General features: G+C 49.3%; 1 protein-coding gene across 1 annotated transcript in view; it reads right to left on the bottom strand.

Moving 5' to 3' along the window:
- Positions 1–13,753: 13,753 nt before the first annotated feature.
- Positions 13,754–25,766, bottom strand: part of lactb (lactamase, beta) — an 85,765-nt gene continuing 73,752 nt past the window's right edge. The window contains exon 6 of the mRNA XM_041178540.1: positions 13,754–14,967. Within this exon, the coding sequence (XP_041034474.1) occupies positions 14,385–14,967 (583 nt within the window). The 3' untranslated portion in view covers positions 13,754–14,384. The remainder of the gene's footprint in view (positions 14,968–25,766) is intronic.

Raw genomic sequence — 25,766 nt, 5'->3', positions numbered from 1 at the left:
TCCCCCACCAAATTAAACTCCTCCCAACAGCACTAGCAAACCCGCCTGCAAGGATGTTAGTCCCGCTCTGGTTCAGATGTAGATCGTCCCACTTTTACAGGTCCCACCTTCCCAAAAATGGCCCCAGTGATCCAGGAATCTAAAACCCTCCCTCCTGCACCAACTCTTAAGCCATGTATTCATCTGTGCTATTCTCCTATTTCTTACCAACATGTACCATGACATCTGCCTTATCACCCTCCCCCTTCAGGATGCCCTGCAGCAGTTCAGTGACATCCTGGACCCTGGCACCAGGGAGGCAACATACCATCCTGGAGTCACGTTGACAGCCACAGTAGCGCCTATCTGTTCCCCTGACTAGAGAATCCCCATTACTATTGCTCTTCCTCCCTTCCTCCCCTCCTGTACAGACAGGCTGCTTGTGGTGCCAGAAGCTTGGCTCTGTCCGCACTCCCTGGAGGAACCAGCACCCTCATCAGCCTCCAAAATGGAATACCGTTTTGTGAGCGGGACCCCAGGGGACTCCTGAACTCCCTGCCTGTTTCTTTTGGACTGCCCGGTGGTCACCCATTCCCTTCCTTCCTCAAGTCCCTTCAGCTGCTGTGTGACCACCTCTCTAAACGTGCTATCCACAATGCTCTCAGACTCGCGGATGCTCCACAATGTCCCCAACCGCTGTTCCAGCTCTGAAATCTGAGCTTCCAGAAGCTGCAGCTGGACAGACTTCCTGCACACATGCTGGTCCCGGGCACTGGAAATGTTCCCGGCTTCCCACATGGTGCACGAGGAGCACACCACGGCTTTGAGCTCTCCTGCCATGACTTATCCCTTTAAATTAAACCTTTTAAATCAATTACTCTAGGGCCCTTCTTTCCTGATCCTCGTTACTGCAGGATATACAAACTATAAACCACAAAAAGATCTTAAACTATGAGCAATTAAAGTAGTAAATACTTACCTGACCTTACCCACTACTCACCAGTCATTCCTCTCCCTTGTAGCCTCTAGTGCTGCAGCAGGGCAAGACCACTCTCTGCAGATTTAAGAAGTTGGATAGCAAAGAAAAAATACAAAGAGCACCTCTTCCCCTCTGCACCGAATTCCCACTGTGCACCAAATTGCCAATACCCACACTCACTCTGGCTGTGTCTCATTCAGGATGAGGCCTCTCCCCGGTCATGTGCAAGCACACTCTACCTTCCAATTTTGCTTTCTGCTTCTCTGTTTTTCACTATCCTTGTTTCTCTATCTTGTGTCTCCCCACTCAGGATCCTATCCCCCTGGCAGTCTAGTTTGAACCCTCCCCTACAGTACCAGCGAATCCCCTGTGAGGGTATTGGCCCTGGTCCTGCTGGGGTGCAACCTGTCCAGCTTGTACAGGTCCCTCCTTCCCCAGAATCAGTCCCATTGCCTCAGGAATCTAAATCCCTCCCTTCTACACTATCTCTCCAGCTACACATTCACCCAGTCTATTCTCCTATTCCCGATCTCACGAGCACGTGACACTGGGAGTAATCCTGAGATTATTATATTTGAGGCTCTGTTTTTTAATTGATTCCCTAAATCACTATATTTTGCTTTCAGAACCTCATCCCTATTTCTATCTATGTTGTTGATACCGATATGGATCACGACCTCTAGCTGTTCACCCCTGCCCCTTCAGAATGACCTTCAGCCGCTCAGTGACATCCTTGACCCTGGCACCAGGAGGCAACATACCATCCTGGAGTCATGTCTGTGTTCGCAGAAACATCCATCTCTTCCCCTTACAATAGAATCCCCTCCTTCCCCAGAATCAGTCCCATTGCCTCAGGAATATAAATCCCTCCCTTCTACACTATCTCTCCAGCTACACATTCATCCACTCTATTCTCCTATTCCCGATCTCACGAGCACGTGACACTGGGAGTAATCCTGAGATTATTATATTTGAGGCTCTGTTTTTTAATTGATTTCCTGCTCTCACTGCTGCTCTCCCACTCTTTTTTCCTATACTACGCACCCCCCCAACCATCCTTGCAGCTGAGCCACTTGTGGTACCACAGACTTGGCTCTTGCTGCATTCTCCTGAGAAACCATTACCTCCAGCAGCAGCCAAAACGGAAAATCTGTTAGAGAGGGAGATGGGCCCAGGGGACTCCTGCACTACTTGCCTAGTTCTTTTACTCTGCCTGGTTGTCACCCATTGCCTTTCAGCCTGTGCACTCTTTACTTGCTGTGTGACCACCTCACTGTACATGCTATCCACGAAGATCTCATCCTTGTGGATGCTCCACAGAGACTCTAGCTACAGCTCCAGCTCTGAAATGCAGATTTCAAGTAGCTGCAGCTAGAGCCACTTCCTGTACACGTTGTCACCCTGGACACTTGAAGTGTCCCTGACTTCCTACGGGGGGAGCATTCCTCTTGGCCGAGCTGCCCTGCCATAACTTACCCTTAAATTACGCTCTTAACTTCCTCTAGTTTAGAGAATATTAAGAACAGAAGAAATACTTACCAGGTCCTACTTGCCAAGGTCTCCGCTCTTCTCACTGAAGAAAGGTATAAAATGAAAGGATCCCTCCTACCCTCTTCACCAAACCTCTTCCCTCACCAAACTCCAGCTGCAGCACTGTAACTCAGCCCAAAGCAGCACTGTCAATGATTTGTTTTTATGCTGCCTGAAAACCTGTTTAAGCCAGTTAACTAATTGACTATCTGCAGCTGCAAGCAGAGCCTGTGTAACCCCTGTTTTGAAGCGAGACTAAAACTCATCTTCTCCCAACCCAAAGAGCAACTTCCAACCCTCTCATACCTCCCTGTCCTCCTTTAAGCCCCTTCTTGAAACCTAACTCTTTGACCAAATCTTTTTGGTCACCATGTTACCATCTCCCTATGCGGCTTGGTGTCATATTTTGTTTGCTGGTGCTCCAGCAAAACTTGGAGGGGATTTTACAACATTAAGAATGTTGAATAGGAAGTCCTCAGCTACTCCCCATGGAATTATTGGCCTTAAGGGGCAGCTGGAAGTTCCACCCCTAGCATGGGAGTTGTTGGAAATAACTGGGTTCTTTATTCCATGAATTCTACCACTCTTCAGTCAGAAATCAGGCGGAATCCCTTTGGGAATTCAAGGTCCTTGTCATCTTCTATGACAGTCATCAATGATGTATGGACTTCCCTGATTTCTGTCGCAAAATTCAATCAGTACCTGCAACCAGTCTGCCTATTTCACCAGGCTTTCTATGTCCTCCTGGAGTTTGTTAGTACTAGCATTGCTGATGTATATTAGAATATTGCAGACCGAAATGTGGTTTGAGAAAAGCACACACTGAACCCATACAGCTGCCGTTCCTTTCATCACAAGGGCTTCAATGTTGCCAACACCTTTCGAAAGACCATATACACAACATGGATTTCCCTACCTCTCTGTCACTTCATCAATTGAGTCAGTCAAGTTAATCAAACATGATTTGCACTTAACAAATTGTTCTGACTTTCATTAGTTAACCAATAATTTTCAAATTAACTTTCTTCCTGTTTTAATCCCTGTAAAAGTCCCCTCGCCACTGATGTTAGATTGACTGCCTGTCATCGCTGGGTTGATCCATGTCACCTTTCTGAATAGAGTGTAAAATTTGCAAACCTCTGATAGCATCCCAATATCTAAGGAGGATTGGAAGGTTTGCAAAGTATTACAAAGTAACATATTTTTATTCTTTCCAATTTCTCTACCCTTTTATTGCCACATCAGCAGCATTGTCTTCTCTAGTGAAGACCGATTACTCATTTAATACTTCAGCCATTCTCATTACCTCCATAAGAATAGTTCCATTTTTGGTCTCTAATCAGTCCCACCCTTCCTTTGACTGCCACTTTACTATTTCTATGTTAATATAACGAATTTGCATTTATGCTACTCACTAATCTATTCCCACACAATTTCTTTGCCCTTCTCATTTTTGTTTTCAGTTCTCCCTGTACGTCTTAAACTCAACATTGTTCCCTACAGAATTATGAATCCAACATTTATCATGAGTCCATTTTCTGTTTCATTTAAATCTCTAAATCTTTTTTGTAAATTCATTCATGGGATGTGGGTGTCGCTGGCTGGGCCAGCATTTATTGCCCATCCCTATTTGCCCTTGAGAAGGTGGTGGTGAGCTGCCTTCTTGAACCGCTGCAGTCCATGTGGTGTAGGTACACCCACAGTGCTGTTAGGGAGGGAGTTCCAGGATTTTGACCCAGCGACAGTGAAGGAACGGCGATATATTTCCAAGTCAGGATGGTGAGTGGCTTGGAGGGGAACTTCCAGGTGGTGATGTTCCCATGTGTCTGCTGCCCTTGTCCTTCTAAATGGTAGAGGTCGTGGGTTTAGAAGGTGCTGTCAAAGGAACCTTGGTGAATTCCTGCAGTGCATCTTGTAGATGGTACACACACTGCTGCTACTGTGCATCAGTGGTGGAGGGACTGAATGTTTGTGGATGGGGTGCCAATCAAGTGGGCTTTGTCCTGGATGGTGTCAAGCTTCTTGAGTGTTGTGGAAGCTGCATTCATCCAGGCAAGTGGAGAATATTCTGTCACACTCCTGACTTGTGCCTTGTAGATGGTGGACAGGCTTTGGGAAGTCAGAAGGTAAGTTACTCACTGCAGGATTCCTAGCCTCTGACCTGCTCTTGTAGCCACAGTATTTATATGGCTAGTCCAGTTCAATTTCTGGTCAATGATAACCCCCAGGATGTTGATAGTGGGAGATTTGGTGATGGTAATGCCATTGGCATGTCAAGGGGAGATGGTTAGATTCCATTGTAATGGTATGAAAACCAGATGGTCCACAACAATTTTATATAGACCTTGGAAAAGTTAATACAGTTACAAAGGCAGATTCATATCCAATCCCACAATTTGAAGACTGTATTGTGAAGATTGGACAAGCAAGTTTCATTAGAAAAATTGCCTTATTGAAGGGATATTGGCAAGTTCCATTAACCGATATGGCCAAAGAAATATGAAGTTTTGTCACCTGAGATAGACTTTATCAATATAAAGTCATTGCCTTTCAGAATGAAGAAAGCACCAGCAACTTTACAAAATTAACCAGCATGATCATTTAAGGATTATGTAACTGTGTTGTATAGGATGATGATTTGGTTGTGTTCTGCCAAACTTGGGAAGAAGATTCACAACATTTGAATGAATTGTTTGATCGATTATAAAGAGCCAACTTGGTCAAAAACTTGGCAAAGAGTGAATTTTCCAAAGCAAAAGTGACATCTTGGGACCACATTGTGGGCCTTCTGATTGGGTCAGTGGCCAGGGACAGGAGGGTGGGATAGTGCCTGAGGCAGGTAAGGGGACCCAGAGGGCAGGAGTGCAGGAGTGTGAGCCTCTGTAATTGTTCAACAGGTTTGAGGTTCTCTCAGATTTTTTGGATGAGAGTGGGGGCTGCAGGGTGGATGAGCAACGCATCCCCACAGGCCTGCTCCTTTAATAAGATCATGGCTGATCTGATAGTCACCTGAAAATTGCATCCCACCTACCCCTGATAGCCTATCATCCCGTTGCTTCCCAAGAATCTATCCACCTCTGCCTTAAAAATATTCAAAGACTCTGCTTCCACCACCTTTTCAGGAAAAGAGTTCCAAAGGCCCTCTGAGTGAAAAATATTCGCCTCATCTCTGTTTTAAATGGGCCAACCTTTATTTTTAAACAGTGACACCTAGTTCTAGGTTCTTCCACATATTATGACACAGCCGAGGGTAAAGGATGAGTTGCTCAAAGCCCAGAGGGAGATCTGAAACAATTGTCATAACCCATTATTTGCAATTTGTATGTTTCCAGATACAGGCTTTGAATTCAATAGTAATAAGACCACCGAGTCTCAAGAGGTTTTTATAAAACTAAATTAAACATTTATTAATACAAGAAAGATTGTAAATACATACATAGGTCTACAAAATTACTACTATAATAACTACAAAAATCTTCTAATTAATCTGACTCTCAATTACACCCCCCGTAAGGCAACAGTAAATCTCATAGACACCTGGCAGAGCACACCTGGCAGAGCACACCTGACAGACACTGGCAGAGCACACCTGACAGAGCACACCTGGCAGACGCTGACAGAGCACACCCTGGACAGTCACATTCAAAATGAGTTTAGTTCAGCTCTGGGTCCTTGCAGACAAACTTAGGGCTTACAAGATGGAGGCTTCTCACACCTGTTAGATCTTAAAATTCCTCTACCCTACACACAATCTCCTTTCTTCTTTAAACATATCTTTCTCTTTGAATGTAAATTTTCCATTGTATCACTCGGCTTTTAACTTTACCTCTTCCAACAATAACATCCTTTCATCCCACCAATTTATTAGTAAGCTGAAAAAAATAAACACATTGCTTGGCATCTTCTAGCCGGGTGTAAGATTTCACCTGCCATCTTGAATGGTTTCTTTTAACAAATGCAAATTTACACTTTACCTTCTACCCTCCTTACGTTTATCTAATTACCATCTCAAAACTACTGTACATCAAAGCACCCAAACTAGCTGGCTTTAATCCAATTAAGATACACACACATAGACACAGACCCCACTAGAACACTATTTTAACTATTTTAGGGAATGGGTCAATAATCTATTCTGTGCCGCTAGGACAAGTGAACTTTCTATCTGCCAACCCACATCACTATTCAGTTTTGTTTTTGTCTTGGAAGAGCTGGGCATCATTGGCAAGGCCAGCGTTTCTGTTGCCATGCCTAAGTTCCCTTGTGAAGGTGGTGGCCTGCTGCCTTATTGAACCCCTGCTCCACGTGCTGTGCGCTTAGTGAGGTAACTTCAGGAGTTTCACCCAGACACAGGGAAGGCACAGCCTTGGGTGGAGTGCAGGGCAGCTTCCAGATAGTGGTGTTCCCATGCCTCTGCTGCTCTTGTCCTTCTAGATGGTAGAACTCGTGGGGTGCTGTTGACTTGCTGAAGTGCATCTTGTACATGGTCCACACTGCTGGCTTGTCAAACAGCCTTTGTTGTCCTGGACAGTGTCGAACTTCTTGAGTGTTGTGGGGGCTGCACTCATCCAGACAAGTGGGGAGTATTCCATCACACTCCTGACTTGTGCCTTGTAGATGGTGATCGGGTTTTGGGGAGTCATTCGGTCAGTTATCAGCCACATAATTAGCAACACTTTCATCATCCATGCTGACAATCCAACTATCTATCTTCATGCAGGAGAAGGCAGCTCACAACAGGAAGGAGAGAAGATGGGAAGGGGGGAATACCTGAGCTCAGGCCCCTCACTCATTTCAAACTGCTGAGTTGGCAGGTGAGGATGGAGACTATGCCTGTGCTGATGGTGAGGTCGGCCTCTCCCCACCATCTAGTGAGGAAGTGTACGTAATCCAAACAACCTCACAAAATCAAGCTGATTGACTTGATCCAGTCCAGGGAGCCCCTCATTCTCTCCTCTCTCCATCCTAGGTGCCAGTAGGGAGGGGGTAAGGCCAGCCTGAAATAAGCCCCAGCCCCCAGAACACTCTGGGGGAGGGCGAGGACAACTTCACACCTCTAGAGCCATCACAGCGTACAGCTGCACCCTCCACCAGCCCAGAGACACACACCTCGGTGGGTCATATCTCTAGCTCACGCTCCACAGCAGGAGGAGGCAGTGACAGCCAAGGTCTCTGGCACTCGGAGGACTCCTGGGGAAGAGGCTCCTGCTACGTCTGAGTCAGGTAACAAGCCTCTGGAAGCAGCCATGGAGAAGTTGCTGGCATATCAGAGACTCAGGGAAACATCAGGCAGTGGTGACAGAGGCCCTCAGCAGAGTGGCATGGGAGACAGAGGAGTCCGTCCATCCATCTCTCATGTACTAGCTCTGACATGTGAGCGCGTGGAAGTCGTTGTGGGGAGGATGGTGATGCCATGGAGAACCTGGTCCAACAGAACGACCAGCGTCTCGGAGATGTGCCAGCACTCACCCATCTAGCCATGGGTGAGCTTCTACAGTGGCTACACAAGAGGGGACGGAGAACTTCAACCTCCCTCCAGCTGCCCCTTCTCCTCGAGGAGCCAGGGAGAAACCCTCAGGTACCCAAAGGAAGGAACATCAGGTGGGTGTCCTGGGGAGCATCCACCCAGCACACTCCAAGGGTGTCCAGGCGTTCCCAAACCCTCTGGCTGTGACCACATCAGCTCCAGCTGCTCAGGCCAAGAAGGGTGGACCTGCCCCCGAGCAAGAGACCCAAAGCAGGCCAGAGCCCAAAGACCTGTGGAAGTCATCAGAGACAACAGGGCATAGTAGTCAGCAGCTGCCTCCAGCTCTGCTGTGGATGTCAAGGATAAGCCTACGTGTAGTGTAGAGTTAGGAAAATTAAGACGTTTTGAATTAACATTGGTGGCACGGGTGTACAATTATTATATTTAGTTTTTTGCTATCGTACACTGGCTGGAAGACTCCTGGACTCATTCTTGCTTCTAGTTGTTTTCATGGTGAATGCACTCCACCCCTTCCAGAGGGGAGATCCCAAGATCTTCCTTCCCCTAGTATATGACATCGCTCTTTGACAAGAGAGGTGAGTGCTGTGTGCGAGACGCCCCCCCACTCATCCCACTCCACTTGCCTCCACTGCCCTCGAGACTCTCTGGAGAGACCTTGGTCACAATAGAAAGATGAAGCAGGTTCATGCCCCTGGGAGGGTGGAGGTTTACACTTATGAGTTGGCTGCCATTCACCTGCCTGCCCTTTATTGGCATCCTCCTCCCTCCCTTCCCCACTGTCCCCTTTCCCCTAACTCTACCCCGAGCTGATGTCAAATGACAGTGAAGGGCAGCTCTGCACCTTGCTGGGATCTCAGTGTAATGAGAGGCCTCAGGCCCCTCACCCGACAGGGAGGATTTGCAAAGCAAAGAGCTCTCATACAGTCTCCACATGATTCGTGCTTGTCCAGTTCTGACCTTCAGCTCCACCCACCAGAGAAGACCCTGCCCCCACCCTGATGTTTTGTAGTTGGACAAGGAGGGTGTTGCCATCCTGGTGAGCTGCCTCTATCTCAGGCCGTGTATCAGGCTGTCTCCACCAGTCTTACCCTCCCCTCCCCCCATCACCATCAAATACCCCCAATGTCACCTTCTCTCTCCCCTCAATAACCCTTGAGCCTCCCCCATCACCTGGACCCTATCAAGGTTAACTCAGACATGCCTTCCCTCCCCACTGAGCCCACCCCAGTCACCAATCCTATACCCACCTTACTCATCCCTACTCCCACAATTCCTGCCACCATCCTTGTCCCCCTCAATGACCCCCCCCAGATGAAAACTATACCTGTCATACCCAGACCCTGACCCTCCCACCACACCACTTCCCCTTCTCACTGTCACCTTCGGTTCTCTCCCCAGGATTCCAACATTGACTCGACCAACCCCTCCCTCTGAAACACTCTGGTCCCAATCAAATCCGCTCTCCCTCCCCTACATGCCTTCATCACCACCCACCCCCCTCACTCCACCCACATTTCTCCCTTTGTCTCATCTGCCCTCTCTTCTCATGCGGTGCCCCATCCTCATCCAGCCTCCTCCCATCTTTGCCTCCTCCGGACCTCCCTGCTGTCATGTCTCCGTGCACACTGTACCTGTGTGGTCAGCTCCACCGGTGCAGCCAGCTTCGATTGGAAGGTAAGTCCCCTAAAACTCTCCCTTGCCAAGCGCAGTTGTCTAATGGAATGAGCGGGGTGCATGATTCTGGTCTGCTGGGGTTTCACTGAGCATTCAGGAGATGCAGAGTGGGTTCCTGCCGAGATTCTGCGGGACAGCCAACCCGCAATCAACACGCCAACAACACATCATCAACACGCCATCAACACGGCATCAGCATGCCATCAACACACCATGAACACGCCATGAACACGCCATCAACATGCCACCAGCATGCCATCAACATGCCATCAACACGCCATGAACATGCCATCAACCCGCCATCAGCACGCCATCAACATGCCATCAACGGCATCAGCATGCCATCAACACGTCATGAACACGCCATAAACACGCCATCAACACGCCATCAGCACGCCATCAACACGCCATGAACACACCATCAACCCGCCATCAGCACGCCATCAACACGCCATCAGCACGCCAACACGCCATCAGCACGCCATCAACACGCCATCAGCATGCCATGAACACACCATCAGCACGCCATCAGCACACCATCAACACGCCATGAACATGCTATCAACACACCATCAGCATGCCATGAACGCTGGAATGGAAAGATCCCAACCTGATTTCCCGAGGTCAGGAAACTGATTTTTGGATCCCTCCAAATCTTCTATCCCTGTCCACTGTGAATCCCGCTGACGGTGGGAGGGGTGATTCTACCCAATGTCTCAGTGCCTGCTCTGTCAAACCCCTTCAGAATTTAGTATGTTTCAATGAGATCACCTTGAGGGTGTAGGCCCAACTTACCCAGCCTTTCATCGCCGGATAACCACCTCATCCCAATCTAGTGAACCTTTGCTGTATTCTTCCAAAGCAACTTCCTGGAGATCAAAACTGTGCACAGTCCACCATGTGTGGTCTACCAAAGCCCTTTACAATTGCAGCAAGGCTTCCTGATTCCTGGGGCAGAGTATTTAGCTCAGAGTGTGGGGGCACGCCTGACCCACTCAAGCCTAAAACAGTGGGTAATGTTTCAGTCAGCGGGCGCACGCTGAAGTCAGAAGCACAGCCGCCGATTGTAAAAAAGTCATTAAGCCCATTAAAGTCCCAATCGTCCCTGATTTCTCGTGGTCTGTCCAACCTCACGGTGAATCTGTCAGACAGACATTGCATTTTTGATGATAACTCAGCTTAGGGTGGGATATTGTTTCTGTTGTTAAATAAAAAAAATATAAAAATGTATGGACAGAATTTTCATCATTTATATGTTCAGGTGACTGATTCTGATGCGTGGGCATTTTTTTCTGGATTTTAAAATCTTTATTTAATGGTTTTTAAATTCTTCAGCTCCCTGAGGCAGTTCCCTGTCTCCTGGGAGCTTTCATTCCACGCTCCCCCACGCCCGCCCTTACCCCAGCGCCTGTCCTCCTCCTGCCCCCACCCCAGCAGCGCTGAGCATTTCAGGGCCGTTGATTGGCCAGCCAGCGTGAAATTATGTTTGGGGGCCGATCACGGGTGGCAGTCTGTTTCCTGATCGCTCCCAGACCCGCCGATTGCGCCCATACGCCAACCTAAAAACCCTGCCCCTGTACGCCAACCCCCTGCAATAAATGCCATGTGCCTTGCTAACTGCTTGCTTCACCAGCATGCTAACTTTCTGTGCTCCTTGTGCAAATGCCTCCAAGTCTCTCGAAATATCAACATTTAAAAGTTTCACACATTTTAAAACATATTTTGCTTTTCTATTCCTACTAGCAAAGTAAGTAACCTCACACTTCCCCACATGATACTCCACCTTATTACCCACTCACTTAACCTGTCTACATCTCTTTGCAGCCTCTTTGTGTCCTCCTCACAGCTTACCTTCCCACCCAGCTTTGTATCATCAGCAAAACTGTTTCAACAAACATTACTGTCTCTTCATCTAAATCATTAATATGGATTGTAAATCACTGAGAACCCAACACTGACCCTTGTGGCACTTCACTATTCTTAGCCCGTCTACTCTCATTAACCAATCCTCCATTATCCCCTAACTCCACGAGCCCTTATCTTGCATATTAAGCTCAGGTGTGGCATTTTATTGAATGTCTTTTGAAAGTCATCCCCACTTCTGACCTATGGTGGAGGGACAGTCATTGATGAAGCAGCTGAAGAGAGTTGACGCTATCCTGAGGTATCTTGGGGACTGAGATGATTGGCCTCCAACAAACACAACCCACTTCCTTTGCGTGAGGTATGGCTCCAGCCAGTTTTGCCCGTTTCCCGTTGACTCCAGTTTTGCTAGGGTTCATTGATGTCACACTTGGTCAAATGTTGTCTTGATGTCGAGGGCAGTCACTCTCACGTCACCTCTAGAATTCAGCTCTTTTATCCATGTTTGGACTAAGGCTGTAATGAGGTCAGGAGCTGAATGGCCCTGGCAGAACCTGGCAGCTGGTTATTGCTGACTAAGTGCTGCTTGGTAGCACAGTTGATGACAACATCAATCACTTTGCTCTGATCGAGATGGGGCAGTTATTGGCTGGGTTGGATTTATCCTGCATTTTGTGGACAGGACATAAATGGACAATTTTTCACATGGAGTTAATCAAATTAGCTGAAAGCTGGTATCTGTGATGATGGAGAACTCAGGAAGAGACCGAGATGGATCATCTGCTTGGCACCTCTGGTTGAAAATGGTTGCAAATGCTTCAGCTTTGACATTTACCCGGCATTCTGGGCCACCCCATCGATATGGACGGGGATGTTTTTGGAGTCCTCTCCTCTGATGAATCAGTTAATTGATAACCACCATTCATGACTGGACAGAGCAGGACTACAAAGCCACATTCAGTGGCTGCGGGAGCACTTTAACGCATGCTGACTCTGCTTTTTCGCATGCATATAGACTTATGCACCTCAGTTTTAGGTATGGCTGGTGCTGCTCCTGGCAAGCTCTCCTGCACTTCTCAGTGAACCAGGGTTGATCCTGTCTTGCCGGTAACAGTGGAGGGGGGGATATGCTGCAGCCAGAGGTTACGGGTTGTGGCTGAATACAATACTGCTGATGCTGATGGCCCACAGTACCTCATGGATGCCTAGTTTTGAGCTGTTAGATTTGCTCTGAATCTATTCCATTTAACACAGGGTTACTGGCACACAACTTGATTGACTGTAGCCTCAATGTGAAGAAGGGACTTTGTCTCCACAACGACTGCGCGGTGGTCACTCTTACCAGTACTGTCATGGACAGATGCATTGGCAACAGGTAGGTTATTGAATCCTCCTGTTGGTTCCCTCACCAGTTGCTGCACACCCAGTCTGGCAGTTATGTCCTTCAGGACTCAGTCAATAGTGTGCTACCGAACTACTCTTGGTGATGGACATTGAAGTCCCCCACCCAGAGTACATTCTGCACCCTGCCACCCTCAGTGCTTCCTCCAAGTGGTGTTCAACATGGAGGGGCACTGATTCATCAGCTGAGGGAGGGCGGTACGTGGTCATCAGTAGGGGGTTTCCTTGCCCATGTTTGACCTGATGCTATGAGACTTCATGGGGTCTGCAGTTGATGTTGAGGATCCCAGGGCAACTCCTTCCCGACTATATACCACTGTGCCACCACCTCTGCTGGGTCTGTCCTGCTGGTGGGACAGGGCACACCCAGGGATGGTGATGATAGAGGAGACTGGGAGATTGGTTGTAACGTATCGTTTGATGAGGATGACTGCCAGGCTGTTACTTAACTAGTCTGTGGGACCCCTCTCTCAAATTTTTCACAAGCACCCAGATACTAATAAGGAGGATTTTGCAGGGTTGACTGGGCTGTTGCCCAGGTCAATGTCAGGTGGTCTGTCCAAATCAGACACATTGCTATGGGTCTGGAGTCACATGTACCAGGTAAGGATGGCAGATTTCCTTCCCTAAAGGGCACTAATGAACCAGATGGGTTTTTACAACAATGAATGGTAGTTTCATAGTCACCATAGTTTTTCATTTCCCAATTAACCAAATTTAGCTGCTGTGGTGGGATTTGAACCTGTGTCCTCAGAGGATTGGCCTGGTTCTCTGGCCCAGTGACATTACCAGTTTGCCACTGTGATAACAGCATACAATACACTTAACAACACTCAATATCAGAAAGTTAAAAGCTTTAATGAGTTGTGAAGATAAACGTTTCTCACAGAAAAATTAAGAGAATTCCCCAGTGGGAATCCGAGCCATTGGGACAGAATCCGGAGTGAAGCAGCTTCTCTGGCAGCTCACTGGAATGTTCCAGTGCCTGGGACTTATATCTTCTTGTTTATAAAATACAGTTCACATTTTTTACAAAACTGTTGAAAAGGGTTAAAAAGATATTTTTGCACATTATTTGGGAAAAGTTTTTTATAAAATTGTTCAGTAAAATTCCTCAACCTGATAGGGCTGAAATGCAGTTAGAAAAAAATCTCATATCATTGTTTACAGGAATGATTCCAGGTCAAAAGGGGCTGCCAACTCTGCAAGATTGTCCTGGAGTCTCCAGGAATTAAAGATTCATCTCCCAGAGACCCCAGGGAGGAAAAAAAGGTCTTTGAAAAAATTATCTGGAGATCTTATTAGTTATAAAAATATTGGAGATGTGGAGTAAAAAGTTGCTGGAGGTGAGGGATTGTGTGGGTCAAATTCCAGGAATGAGTCCAATTGGAGTTGGCAACCTACAGACCAGTGCAGCTCTGAATCCAGACTCAGTCCCGTCCTGGAGGTGTTTCCGAGCCCTATGCTTGGTCAGCCGGCTGGGCTGGGGTAGTCAGGGTCAGAGGTGGGACAGGGAGGCTGAGCTGTCCTGACCTTCTCAAACTCTAAGGCGATGTTCAGAGCTGTGGGGTTGAGGCCAACAGACTGCAGGTTACAGAGAATGGCCACAACTACCCCCCGCGGAGGGACCCTCGCCCCTGAGGGTCCAGCAGGAGAGTCTGGGGGCTCCTCGGGGAGCAGCAGCAGGACACTGCTGGCCCCCACTGCCCCGCCCGTGTGGGTGAGGTAGTGCCTCTGGTGCCGGCACTGCCCACACTGCTGGCTCTGCTCCACAATGCCCCAGCCCATAGCGTACCTGCCCTCTCTATCCCAGCTCAATTCCGTCTTTCCCACTGGGGACCAAATCATCCTCATGGTGGCCGGTGTGAGGTAGCCTGGGAGCAGGGTCCGATTCCCATCCTTCAGCCGCTCAGCCTGGTAGCTGTACAACATGGCACTGCCAAATCTTAGCAGGTCACAGACGGTGGAGAGAAACCCACCTCCAGCCCATTTGTAGGAGCAGTCCACGTATGGGGAGTTCACCAGATGCCCATTCTTGTTGTAAACATAATACCTATCACAAAACAAAAATGGAGAAAGCTCAATCATACCTTAAACAGACAGCAGATTTCTACAAACCACTTCAGGACATGCCAATATTAGAACTGGGTGACTCGACTGTGTCTCACTTGGTGTTAATCTCACGTTGGATTCAGTAGGTTCAAGTCTCACTCCAGAGACTGAAGTACATAATCCAGGCTGACAAACCCACAGCAATACTGAGGGAGTACGGCACTGTTGGAGGGTCAGTACTGAGGGAGTACGGCACTGTTGGAGGGTCAGTACTGAGGGAGCGCCGCACTGTTGCAGGGTCAGTACTGAGGGAGCGCTGCACTGTCGGAGGGTCAGTGCTGAGGGAGCGCCGCACTGTCGGAGGGTCAGTGCTGAGGGAGCGCCGCACTGTCAGAGGGTCAGTACTGAGGGAGTCCGCACTGTCGGAGGGTCAGTACTGAGGGAGCGCCGCACTGTCGGAGGGTCAGTGCTGAGGGAGCGCCGCACTGTCGGAGGGTCAGTACAGAGGGAGCGCCGCACTGTCGGAGGGTCAGTAGTGAGGGAGCGCCGCACTGTCGAAGGGTCAGTGCTGAGGGAGCGCCGCACTGTCGAAGGGTCAGTGCTGAGGGAGCACCGCACTGTCGGAGGGTCAGTACTGAGGGAGTATGGCACCGTTGGAGGGTCAGTGCTGAGGGAGCCCGCACTGTCAGAGGGTCAGTACTGAGGGAGCGCCGCACTGTCGGAGGGTCAGTACTGAGGGAGTACGGCACTGTCAGAGGGTCAGTGCTGAGGGAGTGCCGCACTGTCGGAGGGTCAGTACTGAGGGAGCGCCGTACTGTCGGAGGGTCAGTACTGAGGGAGCGCCGCACTGTCGGAGGGTCAGTACTGAGGGAGCACCGCACTGTCGGAGGGTCAGTGCTGAGGGAGCGCCGCACTGTCGAAGGGTCAGTGCTGAGGGAGTGCCGCACTGTCGGAGGGTCAGTGCTGAGGGAGTGCCGCACTGTCGGAGGGTCAGTACTGAGGGAGTGCTGCATTGTCGGAGAGTCAGTGCTGAGGGAGCGCCGCACTGTCGGAGGGTCAGTGCTGAGGGAGTGCCCAGTTCTCAGGTCAGAGTTAAACTGGGCACCAGGATTAGGCAGTGTGAGGCCAGGAGGTACACTGGAGGGTCCCTAAGACTCTTCAAATCCGCCCATTTATTGTTCGACATCCTAAACCAGCTCCTTTGGTCAGACACAATGTCTGGAGTGAGAATGCCTGGTGCTCATGTGAAACTCACACACTCGCCGCCTTTAAGGCTGTTAGAATATAATAGGCCCACTCCCCATCACTGAATCAGGTTCCCAATAGTTACTGCATGTCTTTCATCCAGATTTGTTCCTTTGCTGTCTCGAGTGGCTAACCCATTATTTATACTAATATTATCCCCTTCATTAAGTTTGCAGCTAAGATACACGTTATCGTCAGAGGTAAAAAAATATAAAGGGGGTGTCCTTGCTACACCTTATTGCCACCTGGCGGGGAGGGTGGAGTGTTGAGACCTGCCCTGGCCCCAATTGGGGCTTTTAATGGCTAATTAATGCCCACTTAAGAACCGCTCCCCACCAAGCTGCAATTTTTATGCTGGTGGGAGGAGGTCAGTGAGGGACATGGGGCTGGGGCCTGGTAGGTCAGGAAAGGACAAGGTGCATCCCTCACAGGCCATGGGCCCAATCAGGGATCATTTCCCTGCCCCCAAGGTAAGCCCACTCCTCATGCCTCCTCCCCCATGGAACCCAGCCCCCATACCCCATTACCACCTCCCATCCTGGGGCCTCCATGTGGTGTGCATGAAAGGCAGCTCAGTTGGCGACACTCTGCACCCCACAACCCCCGCCCGGGTCTTGATTCCTGGCTGATTGGCTGGTGTTCTGGAAGGTCCTTCCGAAAAGCGACAGCTTGGCTCTCTCACCGGCTCTCTCACCGGCTCTCCAAAACCTAAACAAGATTCTGCTCTCGACGTTAATTTGGCCCAGGGTGATCTTAACTTCATCCCAGGGTGATCTTAACTTCATCCCAGGGTGATCTTAACTTCATCCCAGAGCGATCTTAACTACATCCCAGGGCGATCTTAACTTCATCCCAGGGCGATCTTAACTTCATCCCAGGGCTAACTTAACTTCATCCCAGGGCTATCTTAACTTCATCCCAGGGTGATCTTAACTTCATCCCAGGGTGACCTTAACTTCATCCCAGGGTGACCTTAACTTCATCCCAGGGTGACCTTAACTTCATCCCAGGGTGATCTTAACTTCATCCCAGGGCTATCTTAACTTCATCCCAGGGCTATCTTAGCTTCATCCCAGGGCAATCTTAACTACATCCTAGGGTGATCTTAACTACATCCCAGGGTGATCTTAACTTCATCCCAGGGCTATCTTAACTTCATCCCAGGGCGATCTTAACTACATCCCAGGGTGATCTTAACTACATCCCAGGGTGATCTTAACTTCATCCCAGGGCGATCTTAACTTCATCCCAGGGTGATCTTAACTACATCCCAGGGTGATCTTAACTGAATTGTAACTGCTGAACCCACTCTGGGTCTCAACTCGCTGAGAATTTGAATTTGAGCATTAGGATCGAAGCGTCAGGATGTCACATTCGATGACATCACTTACCCAGTGAGCGCACAGCTTAAAATACACCAGTCAGAGCAGTGGCCGATGTCAACTAATAGAGCCAAACAGCAGAGGAGAGTAATCAGTCCGCTGTGCCTATGCAGACTCTTTGAGAGAACTACCCCACTCCCCATTCGCTTTCCCCATTACCCTGCAATGTATTTCTTTTCAAGTATATATGCAATTCCCTCTGAGAGTTACTATTGGTACCACAGGGAGTAGTTGAGGTGAATAGCACAGGATAAGTCAGGTGAGTACATGAGGGTGACAATAACAGAAGGACTTGTTGACAGGGTGGGATGAAGAGGCGTGGGGGGGAGATGTGTGGAGCAGAAATGCCAGCATCTATCAGTTGGCCTGTTTCTGTGCTGTTGCCTCAGTGTAACTCAATTAATCTGCTCTAGGCAGAGCACCCCAGGACATAACAACTCACCGTGTAAAACAGAAGAATTATTGAGGTTGGGATCAGTCTGGCCCAAATCAAAACCAAAATCTGAAAGGTTTGGTGGATAAATTGGTGAAAGAAAAATGACTTTAACAATGCCTGAAAACACGTCCCCAGCTACTGAAGCTTCAGGGATGAAGACACATCCCCACCTCTGATGGGCTCTGATATCTGTGAAAGGTGGACAACAGTGGATTGCAGAATACACCTCCAACCCAGGCAGACTTTCCTTTGCAATTCCTTCTCACCAGCCAACTCCCTGGGGGCAAGAGGAATTAACAGAGTAACCTTAGCCCCCTTTGGGTATTAAAATGAATAAAACAGAAGTTTACAGCAGAAATGGAGGCCAGTCTGCTCATTGTTTATGTGCTGGCTCTTTCCTACACCAATCCAAACCTAACTCCACTGCCCAGCTCTCTCCCATTCCAAAGAATGCACAATAGGGGAACAAGCCATTCAGTCCAACTAGTCTAGACCAATGTTTATGAACCTCCTGCCATCCCTCCTCATCTTACGCCATCAGTATTCTATTCTTTTCTCCTTCATGTAATTATCGAGCTTCCCCCTTCAATGAATCTTCCCCTGCTTCGATAAATTATCCAAATTACCCTTAACAGATTCCTGTCTATCTCAAACATTCCAGGCTCCGATAACCCACTGTGTGAAGAAATCTCTCCTAATCTATCCCCACAGCCCCTTGGTGATCATTTTCAATAAATGACCCCCCCAACCCCCACCCATCACAGACTTCCCAACCAGAGGAAACAATCTTTCCCTATTCATTAACATTCCAAAGGATTTTCTAAACTCCTGACTAAATCTCCTTCCGCTTTCACCACTCCAGTGGAAGGAAATATTTGCCATATTCTAAAACTCTCCTGAACTATAGTTCACAATTCTTTGCATCATCCTGATGAATCTGTAAAAACTGTAATGAGATGAGGATCAACTCAAATGGGCAAAGCCTATCTCTAAGATGAGAAAGATCAAATATAAAAGATCAAAGCCACTTTGACCTTATATTTGAGACCTCGCTTTACAGAACTAAGCCACAGTCTGTGTATTTTCTAGACAAACTGAGGAAAGTTTCAATTCTCTGCAACATGAATCATTTTCCAAGATTTGATGAGCAGCTATTCATTCCACAGCACCAGGGGGGCACTTCCTGAACATACACAGATTCGTTGTCAGCTGCCTGCAATAAAGTTCAAGTTACCCATTTTTCAGTCTGTGTAGTCCTTAATTGCAAGTTCTTGTATCTAGTCCACATTTCTCTCCCCTCTGTTAAACTCCTGACAATTCGGTAAATGATGAAGATATATAACAGGAAATTTCAGCAAATGAGATTCCCAAACTGCGATAAACTCAGACTGTAGAGGATTGATTATAATAAGAAACTTAATACAAACTTAATAAAAATTGACTAAAGAAGTATCCTGAACAAAGTATTTAAGAAAATAATTCATCTCCCAATGTGGGGCTTGAAACAATGACCCTGGGATTAAGAGTCCCATTGTCTACCAACTGAGTTAATGAGCCAAGGAGGCAGTTATAGAATCACAAAACTTTTACAGTGTAGAAGGAGGCCATTCGGCCCATTGTGTCTGCACCGGCTCTCTGAGCATTTTAATTTAGTGCCAATCTCCTGCCTTTTCCCCGTAACCCTGCACATTGTTTCTGTTTAAATAATCGCACACAGAGGCTGTGCAAAGCCTCTCTAATCTTTTCACAATTCAATTAGCAGCTTGTATTCAGTAAATAAAAATATTGTTTAGCAGTAGTGTTGTTACCTCTTTGTAACATTAAACTGGGCTGGGAGCAAAGCAGCATGCAGTCATTATCTCTGCTCAGAGTTACAGTAAATCACAAGACATGAATGAGAGGCTACAACAATCTCAGCACAAATAGTATACAGTCTGAGAGATCCCAGCCCAATGTACTCCAGAGATTCTCCCTGCAGAACTGATCGCAACGTATCTGCAAAATATTTATAACAGTGGAAATGCTACACAACGCAGAGACTGTTGAGGATATATCCACCATGAGCCTCGTTATTCTGGTCTCTCAGTTCGAGGTCAGGTCTGACCCACAGTGCCACTCTCACCACCATGGTTAAGGCAAGGAGGCAGGTCCCGAATCCATCCTAGCCGAATGGGGATTGAATCAGGACTGGCCCTTTGACCCGAACAAGGAGCTTCCCACTCAGAGCTGGGGATGGTGCCCACTGAGCCACAAGACCTCCACACACCCCATAACACTCCGAAAATAAATGTACTTCATCAGTTTAAGGGGCCTGTAAATTTCTCTCAGCGCTGAATCTGCTAAAGGCCATGGCTTTCTTCCCATGTGAGAAAGAAAATGGAGGTGAGGGAAAGGCTGACCTTTCACAAGTCTAGGGTGTCCCAACAACAACTTGTATTAATATAGCGCCTTTAATCTAGTGGAATAACCCAAGATGCTTCACAGGAGCATCATCAACAAAATATTACACTGAGCCATATAAGGAGATATTAAGTCTGATGACCAAAGAGGTAGTTAATAAGGAGCATCTTAAAGGAGGAGAGTGACGGTGAGAGGCACAATGGTTTAAGGATAGAATTCCAGAGCTTAGGACCCACCAGGTAGCTGAAGGCAGGCAGCCAATGGTGGAGCGATTAAAATCAGGGATGCTCAAGAGGACAGAATTGAAGGAGTGCAGAGATCTCAGAGGGTTGTGGGGCTGGAGGGGGAGCAAGGCCATGGAAGGATTTGAAACAAGGATGAGAATTTTAAAATCTGCCCTGGATTCAGTGTAGGTCAGCGAACACAGGGGCGGTGAGTGAAAGGGACTGAGTGTGAGTTAGAGCACAGGAAGCAAAGTTTCGGGTGAGTTCATGTAGGGTGGAATATGGGAGACCTGCCAGGTGTGCACTGGAATAGTTAAATCTCGTGGTAACAAAGGCATGGAGAAGGGTTTCAGCAGCACACAGTCTGGCGATATAATGGAGGTGAAAATAGGCAGTCTTGGTGAAGGAGCCAGACTACAGGAATATCCCTCAATAATCAATCAGTAACTTGACTTCTGGTTGTATTAATTTAGGTTGATTCTCCACAGGAAGTGTTTGTATAAGAGACCTTACAGAGACTATAATACATAGCTCCATCTTAGCAACTGAAGATCAAAAGCATATTCCAGATTCTGGGTCATCTGGGAGCAGTGCCACAGGGGGTCAGCTAATTATTTGACATGGTACATTTTACATTGGATTGATGGGTCAAATCTGAGATACACGAAGGTACAGAGTTTAGAACTGAGAAGCCAGTGTGTGGTAGAATAGGTAGGTCAGGGGACAGGGTGTGGGGATTCCTTAGGAAGAATTAGGTAAACACTGCTGAGGGTATTGTCAATTGAAGGCATTTGTTTTCAGCAAGTTACTATTTTTTATAGGCTTTTTAACACCCTGTTATGTATAAGTTGTAACTCCAAACCACTGGTGACAGAAAGCCAAATACAAAGAGCTGGTTAGGCCTCAGCTAGAATACAACATCCGGTTCCAGGCACCCGCCTTGAGGAAGGATGATCCTGGGACAGTATGGGGAGGGAATTTATCAGAATGGTACCAGGTACGAGGGACTTCGCTGAGGTAAAGAGAATGGACAAGCCGAGGCTGTTTGAACAGAGAAGGTGAGGAGGAGATTGGACAGAGATGTTTAAAACTTCTGAAAAGTTTTGATAGAGAAACAGAAGAGCCGGTAACCAGAGGACGCCGGTTTAAGATAATCGGCAGAAGAATTGGGGAGACAAGGGAAATTGTTTTACACAATGAGTCATTAGGAAATGGAATGCGCTGTCTGAAAGTGTGATGGAAGCAGATTCAATAATAACTTGCAAAAGGATGGAATAAATGTTTGTAGAGGAGATATTAGGGCAAGCGGAGGGGAATGGGGTTAACTGGATAGCTCTTTCAAACAGGTTCAGTGGGCTGAATGGTCTCCTTCATTCTGTAGCATTTGATGATTCTATAACTTTGGGGAAAAGGTGGCCGAACATTAGGAGTAAACATTTGGTTTGGATTTGAAACAAGATCCTAAATGAGGTTGTAGTAATTAGCGGCCAGCAGCAGGGGGTGCTCTATGGCAGCACTGAGATCGGCTGCTCGAATTCACAATAAAGACCTGAAATTAATGCAGCAAAACTCACCCATCAACCCGATTTAACAAATAAAAGGGCAATTGGAAACTTGCTTTCCGGCAGTTTCTGTCAGGTTAATATTAGTTACTCATGTGAAAGAATTTAAAATCAGGAGTTTGGACAAACCGCAAAGGACCAATTGGGAAGCACGTTCGAAGACCAGCACAGGCTGGATAATTCTTGATGCTGCATTTATAAAGCACCTTTCACAACCTGAGGACCTGTCAACGTGTCAATGAAGCACTTTTGAAGTATAGTCACGACTGAATTGTAGGAAACACAGTAGCCAACTCATGCACAGCAAGCTCCCACAGACAGCAGTGTGAGAAGGACCGGAAATTCAGTCTTTGTGATGTTTTGAGAGGCAGATATCAGCCAGGACACCGGGGAAAACTCCCCTGCTCCTCTTCGAAACGGCAACTGGATCTTTTACATCCACCTAGCGGCAGCTGGGGTGCGCAGTTTATGGTATCGTCTAGACGGCAGCAACTCCAACACGGCAGAACCTCCCTCAGTGCAGCACCTCCAACACGGCAGCACCTCCAACACGGCAGCACCTCCAACACAGCAGCACCTCCCTCAGTGCAGCACCTCCAACACGGCAGCACCTCCCTCAGTGCAGCACCTCCAACACGGCAGCACCTCCAACACAGCAGCACCTCCCTCAGTGCAGCACCTCCCTCAGTGCAGCACCTCCGAGACAGCAGCACCTCCAACACAGCAGCACCTCCCTCAGTGCAGCACCTCCAACACGGCAGCACCTCCCTCAGTGCAGCACCTCCAACACGGCAGCACCTCCAACACAGCAGCACCTCCAACACAGCAGCACCTCCCTCAGTGCAGCACCTCCCTCAGTGCAGCACCTCCAACACGGCAGAACCTCCCTCAGTGCAGCACCTCCAACACGGCAGCACCTCCAACACGGCAGCACCTCCAACACAGCAGCACCTCCCTCAGTGCAGCACCTCCAACACGGCAGCACCTCCCTCAGTGCAGCACCTCCAACACGGCAGCACCTCCAACACAGCAGCACCTCCCTCAGTGCAGCACCTCCCTCAGTGCAGCACCTCCGAGACAGCAGCACCTCCAACACAGCAGCACCTCCCTCAGTGCAGCACCTCCAACACGGCAGCACCTCCCTCAGTGCAGCACCTCCAACACGGCAGCACCTCCAACACGGCAGCACCTCCAACACAGCAGCACCTCCCTCAGTGCAGCACCTCCCTCAGTGCAGCACCTCCAACACAGCAGCACCTCCAACACAGCAGCACCTCCCTCAGTGCAGCACCTCCAACACAGCAGCACCTCCCTCAGTGCAGCACCTCCAACATAGCTCCCTCAGTGCAGAACCTTCAACACAGCAGCACCTCCAACACAGCAGCACCTCCCTCAGTGCAGCACCTCCAACACAGCAGCACCTCCAACACAGCAGCACCTCCCTCAGTGCAGCACCTCCAACACAGCAGCACCTCCAACACAGCATCACGGCCCTCAGTGCAGCACCTCCAACACAGCAGCACTTCCCTCAGTGCAGCACCTCCAACATAGCTCCCTCAGTGCAGAACCTCCAACACAGCAGCACCTCCAACACAGCAGCACCTCCCTCAGTGCAGCACCTCCAACACGGCAGCACCTCCAACACAGCAGCACCTCCCTCAGTGCAGCACCTCCCTAAGTGCAGCACCTCCCTCAGTGCAGCACCTCCAACACAGCAGCACCTCCCTCAGTGCAGCACCTCCAACACAGCAGCACCTCCAACACAACAGCACCTCCAACACAGCAGCACGGCCCTCAGTCCAGCACCTCCAACACAGCTCCCTCAGTGCAGAACCTCCAACACAGCAGCACCTCCAACACAGCAGCACCTCCCTCAGTGCAGCACCTCCAAAACAGCAGCACCTCCCTCAGTGCAGCACCTCCAACACAGCAGCACCTACAACACAGCAGCACCTCCCTCAGTGCAGCACCTCCAACACAGCAGCACCTCCAATAAAGCAGCACCTCACTCAGTGCAGCACCTCCAACACAGCAGCACCTCCCTCAGTGCAGCACCTCCAACACAGCAACACCTCCCTCAGTGCAGCACCTCCAACACAGCAGCACCTCCCTCAGTGCAGCACCTCCAACACAGCAGCACCTCCAACACAGCAGCAGCTCCCTATGGGCAGCACCTCCCTAAGTGCAGCACCTCCAACACGCAGCACCTCCAACACAGCAGCACCTCCAACACGCAGCACCTCCAACACAGCAGCACCTCCCTAAGTGCAGCACCTCCCTCAGTGCAGCACCTCCAACACGCAGCACCTCCAACACAGCAGCACCTCCAACACTGCAGCACCTCCATAAGTACAGCACCTCCCTAAGTGCAGCACCTCCAACGCACAGCACCTCCAACACAGCAGCACCTCCAACACAGCAGCACCTCCCTCAGTGCAGCACCTCCCTCAGTGCAGCACCTCCAACACAGCAGCACCTCCAACACGCAGCACCTCCAACATGGCAGCACCTCCCTGAGTGCAGCACCTCCCTCAGTGCAGCACCTCCAACACGGCAGCACCTCCAACACAGCAGCACCTCCCTAAGTGCAGCACCTCCCTCAGTGCAGCACCTCCCTCAGTGCAGCACCTTCAACACAGCAGCACCTCCCTAAGTGCAGCACCTCCCTCAGTGCAGCACCTCCAACACAGCAGCACCTCCAACACAGCAGCACCTCCAACACTGCAGCACCTCCATAAGTACAGCACCTCCCTAAGTGCAGCACCTCCAACGCACAGCACCTCCAAAACAGCAGCACCTCCAACACAGCAGCACCTCCCTAAGTGCAGCACCTCCCTAAGTGCAGCACCTACCTCAGTGCAGCACCTCCAACACAGCAGCACCTCCAACACAGCAGCACCTCCAACACTGCAGCACCTCCCTAAGTGCAGCACCTCCCTCAGTGCAGCACCTCCCTCAGTGCAGCACCTTCAACACAGCAGCACCTCCCTAAGTGCAGCACCTCCCTAAGTGCAGCACCTACCTCAGTGCAGCACCTCCAACACAGCAGCACCTCCAACACAGCAGCACCTCCAACACTGCAGCACCTCCATAAGTACAGCACCTCCCTAAGTGCAGCACCTCCAACACAGCAGCACCTCCAACACAGCAGCACCTCCCTCAGTGCAGCACCTCCCTCAGTGCAGCACCTCCCTCAGTGCAGCACCTCCAACACAGCAGCACCTCCAACACGGCAGCACCTCCCTAAGTGCAGCACCTCCCTCAGTGCAGCACCTCCAACACGGCAGCACCTCCAACACAGCAACACCTCCCTAAGTGCAGCACCTACCTCAGTGCAGCACCTCCGACACAGCAGCACCTCCAACACAGCAGCACCTCCCTAAGTGCAGCACCTACCTCAGTGCAGCACCTCCAACACAGCAGCACCTCCCTAAGTGCAGCACCTCCCTAAGTGCAGCACCTACCTCAGTGCAGCACCTCCAACACAGCAGCACCTCCAACACAGCAGCACCTCCCTAAGTGCAGCACCTCCCTAAGTGCAGCACCTACCT

This window comes from Carcharodon carcharias, chromosome 32 (genome assembly GCF_017639515.1).
Source record: "Carcharodon carcharias isolate sCarCar2 chromosome 32, sCarCar2.pri, whole genome shotgun sequence".
Taxonomy (NCBI): Eukaryota; Metazoa; Chordata; class Chondrichthyes; order Lamniformes; family Lamnidae; genus Carcharodon; species Carcharodon carcharias.
This window is presented reverse-complemented; position numbering and strand designations above follow the sequence as displayed.